The sequence below is a fragment of the Helianthus annuus genome, chromosome 11 (assembly GCF_002127325.2).
Source record: "Helianthus annuus cultivar XRQ/B chromosome 11, HanXRQr2.0-SUNRISE, whole genome shotgun sequence".
NCBI classification, from domain to species: domain Eukaryota; kingdom Viridiplantae; phylum Streptophyta; class Magnoliopsida; order Asterales; family Asteraceae; genus Helianthus; species Helianthus annuus.
In genome coordinates, this window is record NC_035443.2 from 16,687,758 (window position 1) to 16,710,787 (window position 23,030).

Genomic DNA, 23,030 nt, shown 5'->3' on the forward strand with positions numbered 1-23,030 from the left:
CCCCAACCTGATTTGACGTGCACAACACTTGAACCCTTTTGTAAGCATAGATATTCACATTAAGTTATTTATTTCAATAAGATAATTCAATTCAGCGTAATTTTATTTACGTTAGCATATGAACGTGTCTTTCATTAACTGGTTTATGTCAACACTGCTAAATAAGATATTTTATTGTAAAATAAATGTCCTAAGTAATTCAATTTTTGTTTTTCTTTCTTGGTAAGGTCAGTGGCGAAGTTTGAGATTTCCGACCGGGAGGTTGAAAACGTATATACCCAAAAATTTCTATAAGACCGGGGGGTCGAAAACGTATACACCCAAAATTTTCTATACGAAAACTACATACTCTCCACTAGTGAGCGAAAAGTTCGGGGGGTCTGCCGCCCCTCCCGCCCTAGAAAAGCTGCGCCTCTGGGTAAGGTTTGCCAAACATGGGTCTTAGCATGAAGAGTTATCAGGTTATAAATCATACAAAAAAAAATACTTTTATAGATATAGATTTTTTTAACACAACCCATAACCCGTGAAGCTCACGGGTATATAACGTAGTTTGATAAAACTAAAGGTGAAAAAAAACAAGCAAGCAACACTACGGTTATGTTTGTATCTTCAACGTTAACATGAACAGTCAAGGAAAATTAAAGCATGAAGTTTTTTTGTTGTGGGAAGTAGGGTTTCTGAATGCAAACAATCATGTCTTTTTTCTCCCTCTCTTTTCTGCTAGATTTCAGCCTTCCTGCGACCGACCCGAGCGACGAAGCCGGCCTTAATTGGAGCGACGGACCTTTGAGAACCGCACTAGAAAGAAAATAAAAAGGAAGACAAATGTTAATTTAATTAAAACCAAATCAGTGTAGCAGCGAACAAGGTAATAGAATGAAATAATATGATATAGTTAATAAAGAAACCAGGTCGAGAGGACTGAAAGTTGGCTTTATTCAAAAATCAATGTGATGACTCGACCCACAAATCCTGACCCGGGTTGACATGCAAATAAAAAAGAGCATGTTCTGTCAGGTATGAACATGATTGTGGGGGGTGGGTACCTCGTCACAGTTGAGGAACGTCAGACGGTTCTCCTTATCCTTTTCAATGCGTGTATCTCGGCCCTTGCAACTATTGCAGATAACATAGTCATCTGAGTAAAAAGGAAAGTTATCAGGGCTTTGGTCTCTAAAAAAACAAGCAATGCAAAGAAAATCATGATTTGGATAGGTAACTTACTCATATATCGGCGCAGAATCCCTTGAAAGCTTTTGGGTGCAAATCTACCCTTGACCACCAATCTTTGCTGCCCATCAAGCGACCCACTAGTACCCAGTTCAGCAAGCAAGAAGGTCATAACATGTTCCGGCTGCCTACGCATCCTAAAACCAGAAAACGTATTAATTTTAGAATTCCAAAAAACTAGGAGTGGCAAAATGGGTGGGTTGGGTAGGTTTGGGTAATGGGTTAAGATGGGCATGGGTTAGGATGGGTTTGGGTTAGAATGGGTTTATTAAGAAATGGGTTAGAATGGGTTTAGGTCAAGATGGGTTTTTATCAAGATGGACTTGGGCATTAAGCTAAAAATATAAATAAATAAATAAAAAATCAAAAAAAAATTAAAAAAATCAAAAAAATTTAAAAAATATATAAAAAATATAAAAAAAATCAAAAAAAATTAAAAAAAATCAAAAAAAAAAATATGTATCCTGTGTAACCACTGTGAAAAGTTGTTATACGACATGCATAAATTGTCTAATGGAACTTACACTTGGAGAACCTGCAGCATTGTAATGTTGTTATTAGAAGTGATACTGTTTTCTTAAAAGAACCTTAGATACTAATTATATGTTCAAATCTTAAATATAGTAATATACTGTAACCACTTTGTGCATAAACAGACAACAGTACAATTTGGAGATGAAATGGTAATAGAAAACTAAATATTGTCAATGAAATTTGTGTTAGAAATATGACCATTGGTTAACACTGTACAGATTATTTATTCCAATCATGGTGTCATTCTGCTGTTACAAGACAACAGTACATGTTACTAGAAGTTCATATTCCCTCTTTCAAGACGAGTAATGACAGACCCCGTAACCAGTGAAAACAGGCAAACATTCGAACGTGCAGCCATTCAAACTGGTTCAACGAGTGTAAAGAAAGCAACAGGAAACTGGTTTGCCCTGTGACATTAGAAGAACTAAAAACAACTAATATGAAGACCAAATAAACAGTTAACTGCAAGTACCCAAATAAACAGTCAAATAAACAAGCTGCAAGTAGCCAAATAAACAGTCAACTAGACATCAACTTTACCAAAAAAAAAAAAAAAAAACTAGAGACAAAACCTAAATTGATCATCAAAAACCCAAAAAAGCAGCAAAAAATTCTAAATTTGACTCACCCCCTTCAAGATTTGAATACTAAAACCCTAAATTCTTAATCAAAACATTGAATTTCATCAAACCCATAAAACAATTTCAATAACTTACTCAAAGCAATATAGTAAAGGAACAAGATACCATGATCAGTAAAGATTTTGTGAAGCAAGAAGCTAACTGAGAATAAATCAATATAACTGCAATAAAAAAGGTCAAACCTTTGAAAAGTGATTGGATGATCACAACAGTGAGTGGAAGCAGCTACGAAGGTAGACAGAAAAGAAAAAGGAGGGGTGCGAGCTACGAAGGTAGACGAAGATTTGATTAGTGGTGAAAACAGGATCTGATGATGAGGTTTGACACCGTTCCCATTGAAGTCTGATGCGTGTTTTAGGTGCAGAGAGTAAAAACCCATCTTGACCCATGTTAAAATTTAAATGGGTATTTTAAAACCCATTCTAACCCATCTTGACTAAATTCTCAGCCCATTCTAACTTATTTTCATTTTTAAAAAGGCCCAAAATATCATGGTTGGGTTTTTGTTGCCACCTCTACAAAAAACACATGCAAGTTATTATAATTTCTACAGATGATACTTAAGCACCTACATTTTGCAAATATCCACAAGATTCACAAACACTGTTTTCTTTGTTCCTTCGCGGAGAACTTCTGGTATCTTCAATATTGTTTTCCTTTTTTCTCCGGCAAGCTCCGGATTGCTTTCACGAAGAAAATGAAAGACTCGGCTCAGAAGCTGTTACATTTGGCAAAAAAAAATTAGCAACAAATAACAAAAAAATTCAACAAATATTTGAGAGACAAGATAGTGTACCTCCTCATACTTGTAATCACGATCTGGCCCTTCCAATGGCTTCTCATGATCTAGGTAACAAACAAACAAACAAACAAAAATCCGCGTTCATCCAAGAAAGTAACAACAGTAAGTTGATTAACAGAAACTACTTACCATTTATATCTTCTTCAGCATCAACCTAAAATGATCATAAAAAAACTCATATTCAGGCCTATGTACAAGTCTAAAACGTAGAGGGTGTGCGTGTAACTTACCTGTTTCTTCTTTTTCTTTTTCAGACAAGTAAATGAAGGTTCAAGATTTTCAGCTACTGCATGCCAAGTTTAGATATTAGTAAACTTGAGAGAAAGTAAAACATGCAACTTCAAAATAAAAAAAAATATCATGTAAGGATGACTCGTCTTACAGTATAAGTGGCTGGTATCGTCAACCAACTGTTGAATAACCTTCTTTTTCTTCTTCTTTTTCATTGGGTCAACTGGTGCAAACTGCATCATGGTATTATATATTCTTATGGGTACGTTGGGTAACATGTCAAAATAAGTTTTAGGTCAACACAAGTAATGGTAGTGTCAGTTGACCCAACAACACAATTTTGTCTTTTAAATCGAAATATGTAAACATTCAATGTATGAGATATGATCATAATTTTAGGGTCATTATACCATTAGTACTCCAGTAGTACAGAACTAGTTTGATATACAGGTTGAGGGTTTAATTATTTGCACAATTGAACAAAACCTAGAAACAAAGGGAAAACTAAAACTTACAGGTGCAACTTCAACAGCGTTCAAGTCTGCCATCTGAAATAATCATAGCAAAGAACAACAAGAACGTGAACATAACAGCAAACGCATTATTATATTTAAACCTCAAAGATTAACTTGATTTGTTCGGATCTGAAAATTATATTTTGGGGAATTCAACCGCACTACACTACTAGATGATTCACAATTAATTAACTACTTAGGCTAAACTAATCACAGACGAAAATTACAAACATACCTTGAGAGAGAGAGAGAGAGAGAGAAGAGGTCGATTAGGAGTTCTTACTTCGGATCGGCTATTAGGGTTTGGGTTTATATGACGAGGGCAGGGCAAGGGGAAGGGGGCCGTGTATACATAGGCGCTAGGTTATTACCCGGGATTGCTTCCTGGCTCGGGAAACCTAGTTATATTAATTATTATTTGTTATTAATACGACCTCATTACATCAAGCATCTCATTGGATTCAACAACAATGTCTTCAAATCACCGGATTAGATCATGAACCCATATTAGAGGTCAAACAAAAGCACAACAGGACCACATGAATAACATCATTTTCACTTTTACTTCAATGCACTTACATGATCGGGTGATTTGGAATTTTGTAAAAATGTTTGTTCTTGTACTTCTTTACAAAATTACATAGAATTCAAGAAAACGAAACAACGAATTAAACAGATGTTGAGTTATTCAAAGTTCTGTTGAATACTAAATGAGATGTTGACCAAAATTCAAACAGATGTTGTAACAACCCTCACTAAAATTAATATTTAGTATGATAATTATGCAATAAGGAAACCCTAATTAAGTTTAGTATGATTAATTAATCAGTTAATCAATATTAATTAAGCTAACAAGATTAATTAAGCTAAGTAAGGTCTATTAAAAATAGATATATATAGGGTCGTATAAGAACGTTTAATATTAATAATAAAATATATTATTTTTTTTCTTACTCCGTTTTTAATGAAACTTAGGTTAAAACGTAGATAAAAATATGCTCGTTCTAAAGACATATTCGTCGTTTTATAAAACGTTATATTTTAAAAGTTATGCAAGAAAAACGAGTGAAGCAGCTGAATTAATATATATAAGCAAGCTAGCTAGCATGTCAAGCAGGTAGGTAGGCACGTCAACTTATCCCGACCAGAAGTATGAATTGAGGTGCTTGCCTGCTTGCTATAAATAAGAAGCTTAGGATTCATTTTTCTTTGCTCATTTCTTTTCTTCTTCTCTCTATACGTTGGTGTTCTAACCAATAATCACTCAATCGCTATTACGATTCATTTTCCGAGCGATCAATATATCCAATGGATGTTTAAGTGCCGCCCATATTAGGGTGATACTTTGTCGTTCGTCGTTAATTCGATGAATGAGTTTAAGTATCGCACTTTGTCGTTCGTTGTGAGAATTTGATCTCGTGAGTTATCGTAAAAGCTGTATTGATCATTAACCCGGTTTTTGTGAAATTCGTTAAGGTTCGAATCTCATGACTACCGTTAAGGTTTGATTTGGGTTTTACACCAATACGTATTCCATTCTGTTAAACTATATATTTAATTACCAAGAATACTCCCAACTACACCCTTACAATCAAACAAACTATTAAATCATCAGAAGATCCAGAATAATAAAGTGCATGCTTGATTATCGGAAGAAATAGAATGAAGAAGTTTGTTAACTCAATCCTGCATGCTGATTTGTGAGTCATTCCTCTTTTATAAACTCTTTTCTCACAGTTTGTGAGTCATTCTTCTTTTTATTAACTGTTTTACAATACTCCAAATCATTTTCCAAAAGTTATAATTACAGTGATTAAGTTTATGTAATCACCAAATTACAGCCGGTATGTGGGGTATTATGCACAATATTATTATTATTGTTTCCTTCACATTAGGTGGGCGAGCCTAAATGTGACATACGTCACTCATTGGGACAGCCAATGGTGATATGACCACAGTCACAGAGCTGGTCTGTGACAAATACCTATTCTTGAAAGTTGGTTGATAATAAACATATGTAAAAACTCTTGATACTGTAAATTATAACAAATGTGTCGTTTTCAGTAAACTGAATGAACTCACTCAGTATTTCCCGCTGACAAAACCTTTTTAAAACGCGTTTCAGGTAATTACAGTAGATTGGAGTAAGGATTGGATCCGGCACTAAAAGACTTCAAGAAGTGGCTTATTTTATTAATTAAATCAAATTAAGAAATATTGTTTTTATTAAAAGCTACCTTTGTAAAACATGGAATTTATTCCATCTATTTAAATAAAATCCGGTGTTTCTAAACTCTGATATTTTTCCTAACTCACGGTCCTGATGAAATTTCCGCTGCAATGTTTTTTCAAAATAATCACCGGTACCACTGAACTGCTCGCAACTTCCGATTCCGGCCAGGATGGGATCGGGGGTCGTGACAGATGTTGACCAATAGTCAAACAGATGTTGACCTTTAACAGATGTTTGGTTTAAGGCCAAACATCTGTTTATGGCCAAACATATGTTTAAGGTCAAACATTTGTTTAAGTCCAAATATCTGATATAGAAGGCCAAACATACGTTTAAGGCAAAACATCTGTTTATGGTCAAACATCTGTTTATGGCCAAATATCTGTTTAAGTCGAAACAGCTGATATAGAAGGCCAAACATCTGTTTAAGCCTCAACAGATGTTTAACTTATCGGATCTACTGTCTTCTCACACTGTTTTCCTCTTCAAAACACTGTTCAACCTAACATGGGTTTCCATCAACTGTTGACCAAAAAGCAAACATATATTCAAACCACTGTTTGTTATTGTACTTCTTTACAAAATTACATAGAATTCAAGAAAAACGAAACAATGACTTAAAGAACTATAATTTAACACCCAATCTAATCAGGCAAAGCAATCTATTATCTTACAATCCCCTGGTTTTTACAACATGAAACACAACATCATCATGCCAAATACAGTTGTTTTGGTCAAATATTAGCTATGCAATTTAGTGATCAAATTAGTATTGTGAGGTAGTGTGCTAAGAATGTGTTTCGAAAATATCCAGATTTAGTTGTTTGCAAAAGACAGTTTTCAGGATATAGCTCAGGATATCGAGCTATATCTATAATCAAACAATGAGCAAAAAGTAAAGGGTGACACGAGATGTACGAGGAAAGCCCTTGATCAATCTAGATCACTGGCACAAAACCTCAGGAGCTGACAATCGCAGCTGCCTTGTTCTTCTTATTACTTCAAATGTCAGGATACAGTGTAGGATATTGACCAAATCGTTGCTAAGTGTTACAATGTTCTTCAGAAAGTGAGAGTTGCGAGAGAAAGTGTGAGAGCTCGAGAGTAGTGAGTGTGATGTCCTATTTGATCTGGTTTATCCGTATATTTATAGCTACAAAATGAAAACAAAATCTCCTAAAATAGGGGGATGCCAGCGAATATTCCCAAGTTAACGTTGGAGACCAAGTAAAGCGGCCTCAACGTTCTTCTTCGAACAACTTGGACCGAGTCTTCAGGGGAAGAGGTCTTCATGAACGTTGCAAATTTGAGCTCGTACTCTTGCACATAGTCCATTAGTAATCCTATATATTCTTCTTGGATTGCTAGAATAATAGTGTGAAAGTTGGAATAAAAACAGAGGATCAAGAAACATAGGAGCATCCAACATTACTAACATGGGTGAATAAAACCAACAAAACAGATTGTGAAAAACAAAAACTAGAAACATATCAAAATCAATCTACTCGTAATCAAATGGTACAACAATGCAAGCATCTGAATACACAATAAACAATAACAAATGAAAGACAAAATCAAAAGCTACAAACAGAGTTATTCATATATATATATATATATATATATATATATACACATACTAGTGTGACAACCCTCACCAAACCAGGTATCCGTACGAATTAATTAATATTTAATTAATGCTTAATTACTATGCTTGCTTACAATTGTGGATAAACTGCTACGTGATTTCTGATACATACATATACTTCCATTATACCTTATTGCTGTCACTCCATTTATTTACACAGAACTATAGTGACAAACTTGATGCACAAAAGCACAGTAGCACAATGAACGGATAACCCAGTAAACGTGCTGACATAGCCAGCACCAGACAGACACTGTCTCTAAGGCCAGTATGAGCCGGGAATAGATCACTACACTGGTAGGGAGTGTAGAGAGGTGAGGATTGTAGAACTGCGTCACTAGGTATTAGTTATAGTGACCGGATGTGCCTAAAACATGCTCTAACTACAAAATCCTGCACTTTAATACAAGATTCACCATTTAAGTTAACTAGTAAAGTGCAAAAACATGGGAAAATAATACTAGACACTTTCCAAAGTGTTGGGAATAAACTGTGTCACTAAAAATAATATTAAAGACACTTTAAATGCTTATTAAGCACCTTAACGGATCAGTATCCAACCGAACAACCGGACTTTACCCGGAACATAAAAATATTGACAATGACATTGTTTTTCCTTTTCTGAGCTAGTTAGAGTCCCCGAACACCCTAACACCCGTCACAAAACACTACACACTAATAACTAAATTAATCACCTAACTAAACTAAATATCACCTAACTAGTTAGTCCAAATCCAACCATATTCCCCCCCCCCCATGATCCGATCGGTTCCCCTAGGGAACACACACACCCAATTTTGATTATTTTAATCTTGCTTGTCTAATATCATGGGAACACTTTGTATAATGGGTAAAGGGAATGGATGGTTTATAAGAAGGTTTAGGAGGTAATCACATTATCATTCACTCCAACACTTAACAAAAAAAACTACTCTCCCTCTCCTCTCCTTTGGATCGGCCGAACACCACAACCATCACCTCACCATCCTTCAAATCTTGTTCAAGCAAATTTCATACATACAAGTGTGCTAGAGTTCATACGAGGAGACCCGGTGCTTACGGAATCACAAGGACCTCTCTACATCGCTTTTATCCACCTAGTTTTCGCTTTGATTTTTCCCTAGCCTTGAGCTAGTTGTAAGTGATTCTAAACACCCTCTTGATCTTGTCTAAGGTGGTTAATCAGAAATTTAACGGATAAAAATCGAGAACACTAAAGATCAAAGCTAAAAGTCTTGTAAGAATGATAAACTTGTTGGTTAAAGAGTAAATAATGGTGTAAAACTCATGAATCTTGTTTAGTAATGGTTATTTTATGTTGTTGGTTGCTAGTAGTGGAACGGATCGTCATCAAACCACGCTAGATCATGTTCATGGAACATGAACTAGCATTATGTTAAGTAGGAAAGTTACAAGATGACGAACCCTTTCATACATAAACATGAACTTGTGTAAAAATAGTTTTTCTTGTAAAATGGAGTTCTAAACTAGTAGATCTAAAGATCTACAAGTGGTATTTTCGAAGAACCAAGTGTAAGATGCAATCACGTTTAAAAGCCGGATCTTTCATGAAATAAAAGCATTTTTGTGAACAAACAAGTGTGTAAACACTTGTGTAACAAAAGGTTTTAACAAAGAAATATTTTCGTAATTTATGACTAAGAAGATGCAAAGTTACATTTTCTTTAAAGATGAGATTACCAAGAAACCGATTTTATTTTTAGAAATAGAAGGATCTACTAAAAATATTGGAAAGTTACTACATACTTTTACACAACTCACAAGTTCATGTGTTTGCAATTTATGCATATTTTTGACTAGTTTGATGTTTTGATATTGAATATTGATGACTGAAAATTGATTGATTGAGTTGCTAAAAGAAAATGATACGCTTGTAAGCGTGGCCACCTCCAGTTACAGAGGAAACTCTAGCGAAATTTTTCCAGAAATATAACACTTGGAAAATATTTTTACAACAAGTGTTATGAATATATTTTTAACTTTTTTTTCCAAATAAAAATTCGCCATGAATTTTTATTACCAAATAACCAAGTGTCGGAGGTGGATTTTCATAAATAAAACTTGTTAAAGATATATTTAGAATATATATTTCATAGAAAAATGCTTGTGCGATTTTATGATTATTTTGTGAACTACATAAATATTATTTTTAGAGTAAAAATAATATTACTGGAATACACTGAACAGTAACGACTCCAAAATAATACTAACGCCCTCACAATAAATATTTAAGTTACACCGGTATTATTATTACCACACGAACCTTAAACTGTAACTTATGTATTTTCAGAAAAATACTCGTAAGTGTGTATTTTGATAAAGTATTATTTTGGGAATTATACGAAGCAAAATATAATATTTTTGGAAAAATATGTATATTTTGAAGATAAAATATCCTAGACAAATAAAATAAAATATATTTTATTAAGTGAGACTTAATAATATATTCTTGGTATTACACAAACCCACATGTATTAAAGCCCCCATCCTTGGGAAGGAATATAACTAATACATAATTACGAAGTGTAAATACGAAATAGTTGTCTAACTATTTCCCAAAAATGTTAAACCTTAAGCCAAAGCACGGCCTTCCGTCTAATAGAAGTTAGTACGTGTAGGTCGTCAAGCAGCTGGTTGACTGGGGGATTACTATTTCGAGACGCACTTCAGTGAGTTCATGTCCCCCTTTTCTCTTAACTGTTTTCAGTTTTTATACTTCGGGGGTGAAATACATGTTACTATGATTACGAATACTTTTTACATGGTATGGTTAGCGTAAGGAGGGTTACTACTTATATCATGTGAGTGGGTAGGCGGGAACTGGAGGCCATTAATCCTTATTGTAGGACCGAGGGTCATTAGCGGTAGATCTATGTGGGTGTAGCGAGCCCAGCCCCAGGCCCAACAGAACGGACCTCGGGGTGACTTTGAGCCCGACTCAAAAATCTGCTAGGTTTGAGTCTTCCTACTGCACTTCACACATATCAATGGCCTTGCAAACCATTGGTGATCTCTTTATGTCCTTATTTGCTACATACCAGGAATTTTTATACTTACAAAGGTTTTACATACTCACTACACATGAACTCGCTCAACATTTTTGTTGATTTTTCCAACTTACATGTATTTTAGGGAATTAAGGATTTGGCGAGGTATGCTACGTTTTCACGCTGCATAAGAGTTATGAGGTCATCCAAGTTTAGGGGTTGTGGCTTTTACCTGGACGAGTCACAAGTCTTAAACTGCGTCTGTTTCATGTTTGTGGTTATGTCTTATGAAGAATGTTTTTATTTTGTCTTGTTGTATTTCCGTTGCATGTTTCAACGTTTTAAAACAATGTTGTGGTACTTTTATTTTAAAACTTAAATCAATAGATGATTTGCATGGTTTTACTTTCATATAGCTTTGTTGTGATTAAGCTATGGTATTAAGAAGTCACACCAAATTAACCCACGCTTCCGCAAAGCCAGGGTTTGACAACTAGTCGGGGCCCGCGCAATGCGGCGACAACGACAATATACAATGCAGTACTCATTTTCTGTTAGTTTATCAATTCTATAACGATGTGTTATATAGTACGTCTGTTAGTTTTCTATTCATAGCATCATTGTAGTCTATCTTTGATTTACATATCTCATTTAAGTAATAACAAACCACATGAATAAAAGCCTATTAGGTTGTGGTGGAATGGTTGGGGAAAGACATGGGTTTCCTTGTGACCCAGGTTCGACTCCCACTCTCCCTATTATTTTCTGCGGTATCCAGGTGAAGGGTGAATACGGGTGGCGCCGGTTCATCTTGGATGGGAGGCGAGGTTTTACCGATTATTCCACTGTCGTGCCTTCAGGCGGGTGAAGGTCGGGTTTCCGCGCATCTGGGAGAGCCAATGGCTGGCAGCGGTTGAGTAGTCGACTTTGGCCACAACACCTGGTGTCACGGTGATTGGCACGTTGTTCCTTGCCGTAAAAAAAACACACGAATAAAAATATATTAGTCATAAACATAATATTTCAAAAATAGTACTCTTGTCAACTACATGGTGCTTTTTACATACTAAAATAGCCCAACTCTACTACCCAGTTCTATTATTAATTTTTTTTATTTCTATTGAACAAACACCGTTATAATGGTTATAAAATCTATTTTTATGAGAAGATAAATACACTATTAAATAAAATCTATGTTTATGAGAAGATAAATACACTATTAAGAAAGTACAGAAACAAAGTTTACAAAAACAAAGTTTATAACTCCATTAATGAGGGCAAATTTATGATTTTGAGCTATTAACATGAAAAACTTAAACAAACAGTTGCATAGACTATGTTCTTGTCTACTCAGATACATGTATGGTGTTTGGGTTTATAAGTATGACACATTTTTAGGATCCTTGACGTTGTAGGCTTGTGTAAAATTTAGGGATTCTTGTTGGATTTGACTTGTGAATGCACAATTCGGCTAAAACCTTATGTGAGCTCTTGAAACATATATTGGATCGCATAATGAAAGTTCGGTGGTCTTACTATACAAATAAAGAACTTGATCTAAAACTTTTAATCTTAATACACTATGGATATAGAAAACTGTTCAACTTTTTACATACCATAAATTTTATAAATAGTTCTCAAACCATTATATGTTCTTATAACTTGAATCGGTTTTTTCATAAAGTTAAATCAAGATTGGTAACTATGTAAATTGTTGAAAGCGTATAATTGTTGGCATTGATTAACATATATAAGTAGAAACATTGAACATATAAATATTGCTTTGCATTAGTCATAATTCATAAAATGGTTTCTTTATACATTTTTCGATTGAGTTCAAATACTTAATTCCATTAGCCATAAATCCATACTCACAAAGTACTAATTATCTATACTCTATACTATATAATAAAAGAAACCAATATGTGACACGTGTCATTCATTGGAGACACCTATTTCTAGGGTTTTCCGCCTTTCTCTTATATTTATCTTCTAATAATTATAGATAATATTAAATAAAAAATGTTAATTGAATAAAAAAAATATTGGATAACATCTTTAACAATTACTTATTGATAAGATACATGTATGAGTCTTTTTTACTATTATTACTGTTTTTTTATTTATCAAATATATCGATTACTGAATTTTTTATATATAACTAGGTTTATCACCGTCGCCGTGTTGCGGTGAACTTTTTTTATTATTTAGTCTGTGTTTACATGTGTTTTGAAATCACTACGAGCGCGTTGCCCATGTAACCGTCAACAAGATAAAAAGAAAATGTAGAAAAAACACTAAAAGATAACCGAAAGAAAATCAATAAATAAGTTGTATGGTAATGATGTTGTTCGTATGAAATCTGTGGTCAAAGATAAGCAAACGGTACTGGGTACCGGTACCAAATTTCCCGAACCGAAAGATGTTAAGTATCAATTCGGTACCGACTTTTGGCGTTCCTGGTACCGATTTTTACCTTCATACACCGGTACCGTAACCGGTATTTTCGGTAACAGTATCGATTTGGTATCGGTTAGCACCGAGCTCATCCCTACCCTTGAAACTAAAAAAAATCATTAAAAGTTGAAGAAAATCCACGGCACCCGTGATCAAGGATGAGCAAATGGTACCGGGTAGCAGTACTGAAATTCCCGAATTAAAATATTTTAAATATCAATTTGGTACCAACTTTTGGCGTTTTCTATACCAGGCTGATGCCGGTTTTTACCTTCTTGTACCGATACTAAACAGAATCGTACATGTTTTTTATTATAATATTAAAAGTAGTATTCATTAATAATAATAATAATAATAATAATAATAATAATAATAATAATATATAAAAATAATTGTTCATTCACTTCTTCTTTTATCATATATGAATTCAAAATTATATATTATAATTTTGCAACATGTTTGTGCAATAGGTGGTAGTACTTCTAGCTTTAAAGGTTTTTTATGCATTAGTGAGTAGTATTATCTTAATTCTTTGTTGTACCATAAAGACAGCTAGCTGTCCTGCTATGTGTCCTTCATAAGACTCCTACGTTTCTCATACATTTGTAATTTCATCTTTCCCCTGCCCTTTTTTCTCATAAATCTCTCTCTCAACGGGGCTTCTTGGCTTTCAAGAGAAGTTCAAAACCCTAATTTAATAATGGAATTTATGGAGACAGCGAAGCTGTAGCGGTGGTGTTCATGGTTCCGGTGGTGGCTTGGTGAGTTATTAGGGTTTCCAGTTAGAGGGCACCGACTAGGCCGTTCGGACGAGGTCCGATGATGGCTTCCACTTTTTCCTCACTCAATCTCTCAACCTGAGACAAAAACTTCATAAATAAAAAAAGACAAGGTAATTTTCTAATTCTTATAATCTGATTGCTTAATTATGTGCCAATTGTTGGTCTTGACGTTTTGGTTTCACCTTAAGTTACGGAAGAATATGATCATCAATATAGGTGGTGACTCGATCTAGGGTTTTTGTTACTGCCTCTTCTCAACAACCCTGATTTGATTCTTCAACATGCCTAAATCAGCCAAGAAGTCTGCCTCCAAGGTAACAACCTTATTTTCATTTTCCAATTAGTTAAGTTAATTCGTATATATAGGTTTATGTATCCAACTCAGATGCTGTGTTCCGATTTAGTTTCAGGCTGTTTCAACTCCTGCAGCTGCAGCACAGCTGATAAAAAACGGTACCTTATTTTGTTTTCCTTTTTATTGTATCACCTTTGCAACTTTACTATTATTGACTGTTTCTTACAACTAATTGATTACCTTGCAGAGTTAATTTCTTTCATGATGCTGGTGAAGATCCGGAGGACCGGCTTGCCTCGAGAGATGGTCGATTTGCAGGTTATGGACATGTTGAATTTGCCACTCCTGATGCAGCTTAAAAGGTTTATTATAATCTCTTTTTGCATTTTTTACAATTAAATTATTGTTTATTATTTCAAACTAACTGGCATAATTCTTTGTGGAGACCCTTGAACTTAATACTGAATGAATTATTACTGGACCATGCTGTGAGACTTGATTTAGCAAAGGAAAAGGGTGCTTACACTCCTGGGTAATGATTAGTTCCCATTAAGATTTAACGTCTGAATTGATGATCAAATTTTATAATGTAGCAATGAGAGGTCTTCACAAAAGAGTAGACTATCTCAAGTATGAACTTGTAGGATCAAATTGAGCCAAAATCTGATTTTCAATATGAACAAAGATGAACACACTCAAAATATAGCAATTAAACCCTTTAAATGATTTGCAAATGATAATACAAAGTAGCCCCCAAATCTTTCTCTAAATATGTGTCTCTCTAAAACCCTAATCATCACTTTCTATTTATAGCCAAAACAACTTTTGGCTAATTACAGTTAGGACCCTCGAGATTAAAACTTACCAAAAGTAGCAATAAACATGAAGACTAACTAAATAAGATAATAAATATATTTTGTTTAAAACAAAATATATTTAACTATCCAAAGCAATAAAACTATCATATCTCAAACGTTCACACGCCATATCTTTCTTCGATCTTCTCGTGTCGACTTGTGCGTTGACTTTGACTTGCTGGCGTTGACTTTGTTGACTTGATTCGTTGATAACGTTAGACTACATGATTTAGACCCAACAATCTCCCCCTTAGGCTAATGTTATCAAACGTTTGCATCATCTTTAGAACCGTCAACATCATGCATGATGTGATCTTCAATTTGGCAAGCTTCAGTCTCAATTTTAGACCCAACAATCTACCCCTAGACTGATGCTTTCCAAATTTTCTTCACTGAAGATCTTCTTTTGACACTTTGCTCTTTAAGTGCTTTATCTGGATAAGCTCCCCCTTTTTGCATGCATCATCTTTGACAAGCCGGAACAAACTTTTCTACCTCTCATTTTCTTGAGTGAATCAGAAGACGTAGGAGGAGGATTCCTAGCTCGGTATCTTCTACAATCTTCAGGAAACAGGTGCTTTGGTATGGTATCTTGCTCAATTGATGATCGGCCATCATTGCAGCAAATAGGCGAAGTAACCTGTTCACAATCACAAACACAACTCTGAATTTTCTTTTAGATAGATTCAAAGTACAGACAAAACCGTATTCATCTGTAGTGTGCAATGGAAAGAGTATCTCAAGCGGTGTGAGACACGATTGATGTGATATGGAAGACTTAGAAAAACAACTGTACACAAATCAAAAATATTTTTGGATTTTAGATTTTTTTTTACAATTTTTTTAACTTTCAACCTTTGAGATATAGAGCTGATCAAATACGAGATCATACCAACTTGAAAAGCCTAGCCACACTTCAACTTTCTTTAGGATAGGTACGACTCAAGAACGATTGTTGGTATGTTTGTCCGCTTAAATCCATGCACCATTCTTTCGAAATACATCCGGTGATTAATTATCATGTTTTGGGTATATTTACAAGACTTCTATGGCCCCCACACAAGCTATTGAGAATACAATCATTACGCCCATAAGTCCCACATCAGGACATACCACCACGATCAAGGTATGCACAAAGGTTCCTCATAACAGGTGAGTATATTGGATTCATTCTTTTCAACGATAGAGTGGAGATCAGGTCAGTACTTCGTACAGCAGATTTGGTATGATTTGATGATAGATAGTTTGGTGAACAGGTCAGTACTTTCGTACAGCAGAGAGACCAAACTAATCCATTTTTAAGGTTTTGGCCATTTTTGGCACTTATTTTGAAAAGATATCATAGCGTCTAGGTCAGCATGTATCTGGATGCAGCAGAAGAACAACTATGATATCCCCGAATGAAAAACCAATATAAAGACCCGAGATCTCAGACTTTGGCAATCTATCAACGCAAGATTTAAGACCATTAAGCCATATGCCGCAACATGTTACCTACTATGATGCGTAATGCCTGAGAAAAGCCAGAATCCTTGTGTAGACGTTATCTTTATCACCAAGATGCAGTTTACTTGTCTGAAATGCTGAATCTACCGACATATCGTTAACTTGGTGCCGTATCCTCCATCAGATGCTATTCATGCGAAGACATAATCAAGTTAGTTCCTATCATTTCTCATATAAGATCATGATTATTTTACAATAATCACATCTCATGGTCTAAAAAGTATTTTAATACTTCCCCTTATAATTTTATTTATATACAAAATTCACTGAAAAGCTAAAACTTATAAAACATGTATTTACAAAATAGAGTCTTCCACGTCATGCACACAAAAGCATATGTCAGCAAGAAAATGAGTGTGTTACAGTGCAGTTAAGTGTGCAACCAGGTTAGATACCATAACCAAACCAGTAATTTTCCCAAACTTGTATCTAGAACAACCACTGATAATAACCGGTGTTACTAACAGTCCTCCTTGGATGTTCCCACACTCACCAGCAATTTAGTTAGAGAGTGGAACCCAAGCCATCGTAGTCTTGGGTTGTCCTCTTTCATCAAAATAATAAACCTCCCGATATGCCAAATCTTTTCCCTCATTGATTTCTTTTACAACCACTTGTTTGACTCACCAAACTTGTGTTGGTTTAAAAATTTTGTTTGTAAAAGATTTAAAGTTTGAAACAATCTTATGTTTATGACCCTGAGGGAAAGTTTGAGGTTTTGATGTGTTGGTCCTTTTCATCTTTGAATCATGTGAAACCGGCTTCACATGTGGAGATCTAGATTGAAAGTTTTTCATCCGATCTTTCAAAGATGTGTGATTTTTACCTTTTGATCTAAAGAAGCAATATTGGTTGCCTTTACCGTCTGGATCGTGTCGCTGTGGGCATTGCTTGAGCACATGACCTTCTTTTCCACACCTAAAACAAGCCTTGAATGGCTTTTGAGACTTTGCAGTTCCGTGTAATGCAGCTAGAGGCGGGGATTGCTTTGAGCTTGACTCAGCATGTTGACTAACGTGAGGTTTGACAACTTCAGATGATCTTTTGATATTTAATTCCCCAAGACTTTCATTCAGCACTGATTCATCATCTGAGCTTGTGCAGTCTTCAATAACTAAGTGTTCTTCTAGTGGATCTTGATTGACTGGACTTGGAGTGTTATTTGAGGTTGTTGGTTCTTAAACACCCGATGGTTCAAGGTCTTCAACTGTTTTACAAGCATCCGTTACTGAAGTTTCCAAGTCATTTGAGCTTTCCCACTCTTGGAATGACTGAAAGTCTGAATCGTGGTCATCACTTGAGCTTCCTTCGCCACTTTCTGAAGTTGTGGTGTTTGTATCTTCAACGATGATTTCTTCATTTAGCTCGTTCTCTGACTCTGACGTACTAGTGTGAGATGGAACAAATTCTGGAATTTCCTCCGTGAGGAATTTTCCGAATCTGTTTTGTTTCAATTCTGGAACAAACAGAGGAGGTTCACACACAACTTTTTCATCACAAAAGGCAGAATTCAAATCAGAACATTCAACCACTACACTGTCATGGTTGTGGGTCTTAGGTTTAGGCGGATGCCCATTACAGTTATCCTGAATGGAAGTTTTGTTTGCCTTATTGCACTTCCAAGCGAACCAGTTAGCAGTCGAATAACTGTCGCCTGAATACCCTATTCCTATTTTCGTGCCACCACAATCCTCATCGCACGCATCCTCCTCCCGCTTAATCACCTCTGCATTGCTTTCATAAACGTTAGAAATTTTATCATTTTCACAATTGATATTTTGAGCAATCAAATCATTTTTATCAATTAAATCGTTGTCAGGATGCGGAGTTGGCATAGGTACATAGTTTTTGCTGTGAGGAGGAGGAAAGATCTTTCTTTCGTTTCCAAGCTTATCTTTGTACCCAATACCATCTTTCACATATGTCGGTCGTTGGCAATTTTTGATATCAATCAGTGCCTTTTTACTGACATTCCACTTATCAATTATGATTTGCAATCTATTGTTTTCATTTTGAGATTTTTCTAATCTCTCAGTTAGATCATTTATGACAAAATCTTTTCTGAAAACAAATTCTTTCAAAGTCTGCATTTCAGCTAAAGTCGAGTTTAACTTTCTCTGATATGCAGCTTCGTTTTCTTTTAATTCTTTGTTAAATTGCAAAACTCTGTCTTTTTCTCTGATTAGGTCACGGTTGAGAGATTTATAATGAGCCACGACATTGACACATGGTTGTGAGCACAGTTTTACTTTGAACTCGTAGGGAATGCTGTTTGCCAAGTCTCCCTCATCCCTTTCTTTGTTGAATTCCATTTTCATCGCCTCTTCAGGAATCTTTTCGTCTATCTTTTCACTTGCTGCACTGCTCCCTTCTTCCTTCTTCACATCTTGAGCATCATCGACCACAGTATTCTTTTCATCACATTGTGGAGCCTTTTCAGAGTTTGCGGAAGCATTGTTGAAGTTTGACGCATTTGTAGCTTGTGAGCTAGAGTCGTTGGAGGTTGTTGGGGGTACAAATGTCATGTTCTTGTGCGCATCAGTAGATTGGACAGATTTATGAGGATGTTCGACTTGATCTCTTTTGAAAGATTCTAGAGCATCGATCACATCTGATAACGTGATTGGATTCCAGTTGTTTAAGAAACTTTGTTTAATTTTCATACATTTTAAGCTCCACTCTTTTGAAACTGAGTTCAAAAGTTTACTGATTGCAGCGCGGTTGGTGATGGGATTACCGGCCTTTTTCATTTTCGCCATCATGTTTAAAAATCGCCTGATGTAATCTGATAAGCTTTCCCCACGTAAGCCGCTGAACATGTCATATTCCTTTTGTACGATGTCTCTCTTTTTCTGAATCAGTTCCTTTTCTCCTTCATAGAAATCAATCAACGCCAACCAAAGTTCATTCGCCGTCGTGTACTCTTCAAACATGTTGTAGTCGTTCATTGATAGGGCCATTGTTAAAGCAGCATGAGCCCGACGGTCACGTTGAATCAATGCCTTGTCTTTATCTCCGTAAGTCGAGGGATCGTTATTGACTACACGCATGTCATCACGAACGGTCATGGGGACGTGAGGTCCAACAGTGATTAAGATCCATTGGTTATAGTCTGTGTACTCGAAAAAGGACTTGATATGGTTTTTCCAACTGCTGAAATTGGCTGATCCTTTCAACTTTGGAGGTCGGGGTGAGGTTCCTGTTTCATGTTCAACTTGTACAATGCGAGTTAACTGATTTTGAATTTTTTTTTAATTAATCCCCCCCCCAAAAAATAGGCAAATTGGAAATAAATAATCCCAACTCACTGTTATTGGCCAATAATAATCCCAACTCATTTAATCACCAATAATAATCCGAACTATTCACTTTTGTTTGTAAAATACACCCACGTTAAAAAAAACAATAACTAGGTTAAAATATTGCTGATGTGGCTTAACATGTGTGGACTGACGTGGCTGGTTAACATCTTACCTGTGTAAAAAATGATTATCAGCCTCATTTGCACACACAATCGCACTCTCCTTCAAAACCCTAATTCTACAAATTGGGCAAATTCAGTCATTTGTGTGTGCAAATGAGGCTGAGAATCATTTTATACACAGGTAAGATGTTAACCAGCCACGTCAGTCCACACATGTTAAGCCACATCAACAATATTTTAACCTAGTTAGTGTTTTTTAATGTGGGAGTATTTTACAAACAAAAGTGAATAATTCGGATTATTATTGGTGATTAAATGAGTTGGGATTATTATTGGCCAACAACAGTGAGTTGGGATTATTTATTTCCAATTTGCCAAAAAAATATTTGTATCAGCTCAAAACCCAGATCAAATTACTTTGAAAATAACTTAAAAATCCCGACCCAACTCAATTTTGCGAATACAAATTAATTTTTAAAAGGTCCAAATAAAATAAACTTAAACCCCGACTTAAAACTGATCAAAATTCTAGGCCCACATATAAAAATTTTAAGACCCGGCCCAAGACAATTAAAATTGCTTGTCTAATTGTCAAAGTGAAAATCTGATCCACATACGAAATGTGGCCTATTAACGGTTTCAAATTCTTAGGATTTGTTGGCCCACAATTGAGCTTAACCTGTCCAACAATCCCACCAAACCAACTCTTGTCCCACCTACCTTTTTATTACGACAAAAAAAATTATATGAGAACAACCTATCGTCTTTTTGTTAATATCCAACGTCAACCGTCAGATCACAAATACCCCTAAAATCAATTTCAAAATACCAATCCTTAATATAATTGGCTGGCCCAATTAAACACTAACTGGTAAGTAAAATTGCAGCCCACTCAGAAGTTAATACTTAGGCTTTCTTTACGTATCACACAAAACGGTCCAAACCCTAAATAATTTGAGGCACTACTAGCAGCCGCAACGTCCTTGTCTCTCTCTTTGATGAAATCCAACGGCAACAACATCACCTAGGAAATCACAAAGATGGTAGCTTGCGATGTGGTTTTAGCGGTGATTTTGACGGTGTGGAAGATGGCGGAGATCGTGGTGGTTCTGACGTTCGGTGATGGTGCCAGTGGCAGTTGATTAACGATGGTGAAGGTTTGCGGTGGTTGTTGGGTGTTTAATCGGTGGAGGACTTTGGTTTGATGGTGTGCGATGGTCGAAGTGATGGTGGTACTTAGTTGTAGGAGTGGATTCAGGTGCTAGAGAACCAAGATGTGTGTAGGGTGGTTCACCGGTGATATAATGGTGGTTCGATGAAAACGAAAAACCGAACAACAGAAAGATACTAAAATGAAAACTTTCTTTTTCTACTCTCTCTGAACACTAAATATGCCGGAATTAAATTGCAGAATAAAGCCCGGGAAGACGTGACTTACCGGCGTATTTATTAAATACGCCGGTGAACTTGAACTCGCGTTCAAGATTTAATGTTGCTGGAAAATGTATAAACACGCCGGTAAAGTTCACCGGAAAACCAAAAACTACGGATCTTTAAAAATAATGCCCAGATCTTGTTTGAAACTCCAAAAACTTGCCACAAAACCTACTGATCCAAAAAAACGCCTCCAAATGATGTATAATCCTATACAAACGGTTTAAAAACACCTGCTAATCAATCTCGAACAATCCAAACATCAATTTAAACCATTTTCAAATCAGATTTGATGAAAAAAAATGAAATGTAAAAAACCCAAAAACTTCTAAACTTCAAAAAGATACTTAAAAATCAGATTTTTAATGATGAATTTGAAGATTTTTAAATCCCAAATTCAAGTACCAAGCTCTGATACCAAATTATAGGATCAAATTGAGCCAAAATCTGATTTTCAATATGAACAAAGATGAACACACTCAAAATATAGCAATTAAACCCTTTAAATGATTTGCAAATGATAATACAAAGTAGCCCCCAAATCTTTCTCTAAATATGTGTCTCTCTAAAACCCTAATCATCACTTTCTATTTATAGCCAAAACAACTTTTGGCTAATTACATTTAGGACCCTCAAGATTAAAACTTACCAAAAGTAGCAATAAACATGAAGACTAACTAAATAAGATAATAAATATATTTTGTTTAAAACAAAATATATTTAACTATCCAAAGCAATAAAACTATCATATCTCGAACGTTCACACGCCATAGCTTTCTTCGATCTTCTCGTGTCGACTTGTGCGTTGACTTTGACTTGCTGGCGTTGACTTTGTTGACTTGATTCGTTCATAACATTAGACTACACGATTTAGACCCAACAGAACTGTATTTCTAAGGGGATTTGGTACCGATGACGGCCTTGACGGTGTATTTTTTACATTTTAAAATTCCACCGCGATGATGTCATGTTCGGCAATTGAAAGTGAAGCAGAAAGACCATGGCTCGTCATAGGATAATCGGAGTTGAGAATATATGGATTCCATAGGATAAAACCTCCTTTCAACTCAACAATTTTCATTTGATTGATAAATTTTAACTCTTTAGCAAGTTCAGGAGGGTATTTCGGGTTGCGTTTTGGCCCGTTTAGGCACTTTTTGCCTCTTGCTGTGCTTCTTGCACCTAGGCTGCACGACTGTGCCTCGCCTCACCTCGCTTTGCCAGAGCGCCTTTCGTATAAACAGGAATATCCATGCTTGCTTGTCGTTTTTTATATGCTTGTAGGTTCAAGTTTCAACGGGCACATCTATTTATGCCCAATGCAGCTCATGGTTAAAGAATGGGTTTGCTTTAGCACAACAGGTGCATGATTGTTCTATATTTATTTATCTTTACCGCATGTCATGGTAGCACGAATGTATCATTGATTG

General features: G+C 35.5%; 1 protein-coding gene across 1 annotated transcript; it reads right to left on the reverse strand.

The window, feature by feature from the left end:
* Window positions 1–467: 467 nt before the first annotated feature.
* On the reverse strand, window positions 468–4,328 carry LOC110889774 (eukaryotic translation initiation factor 2 subunit beta). Its single transcript, XM_022137341.2, has 10 exons — window positions 4,195–4,328; window positions 3,960–3,992; window positions 3,596–3,677; window positions 3,444–3,499; window positions 3,343–3,367; window positions 3,208–3,257; window positions 2,984–3,129; window positions 1,228–1,370; window positions 1,050–1,141; window positions 468–801 (listed from the first exon to the last, which is right to left on the reverse strand). The coding sequence occupies exons 2-10, from the start codon at window positions 3,990–3,992 to the stop codon at window positions 724–726; spliced, it is 705 nt and encodes a 234-aa protein (XP_021993033.1). The 5' UTR covers window positions 4,195–4,328; the 3' UTR covers window positions 468–723.
* Between the last annotated feature and the right edge of the window lie 18,702 nt (window positions 4,329–23,030).

Coding starts and splice junctions, on each gene's coding strand:
- LOC110889774 (XM_022137341.2), bottom strand. CDS start 3,992: ATGGCAGACTTGAACGCTGTTGAAGTTGCACCT. Junction 1,142..1,227: donor GATTCTGCGCCGATATATGA/GTAAGTTACCTA, acceptor CTTTTTACTCAG/ATGACTATGTTATCTGCAAT. Junction 802..1,049: donor CGTTCCTCAACTGTGACGAG/GTACCCACCCCC, acceptor TTTTCTTTCTAG/TGCGGTTCTCAAAGGTCCGT.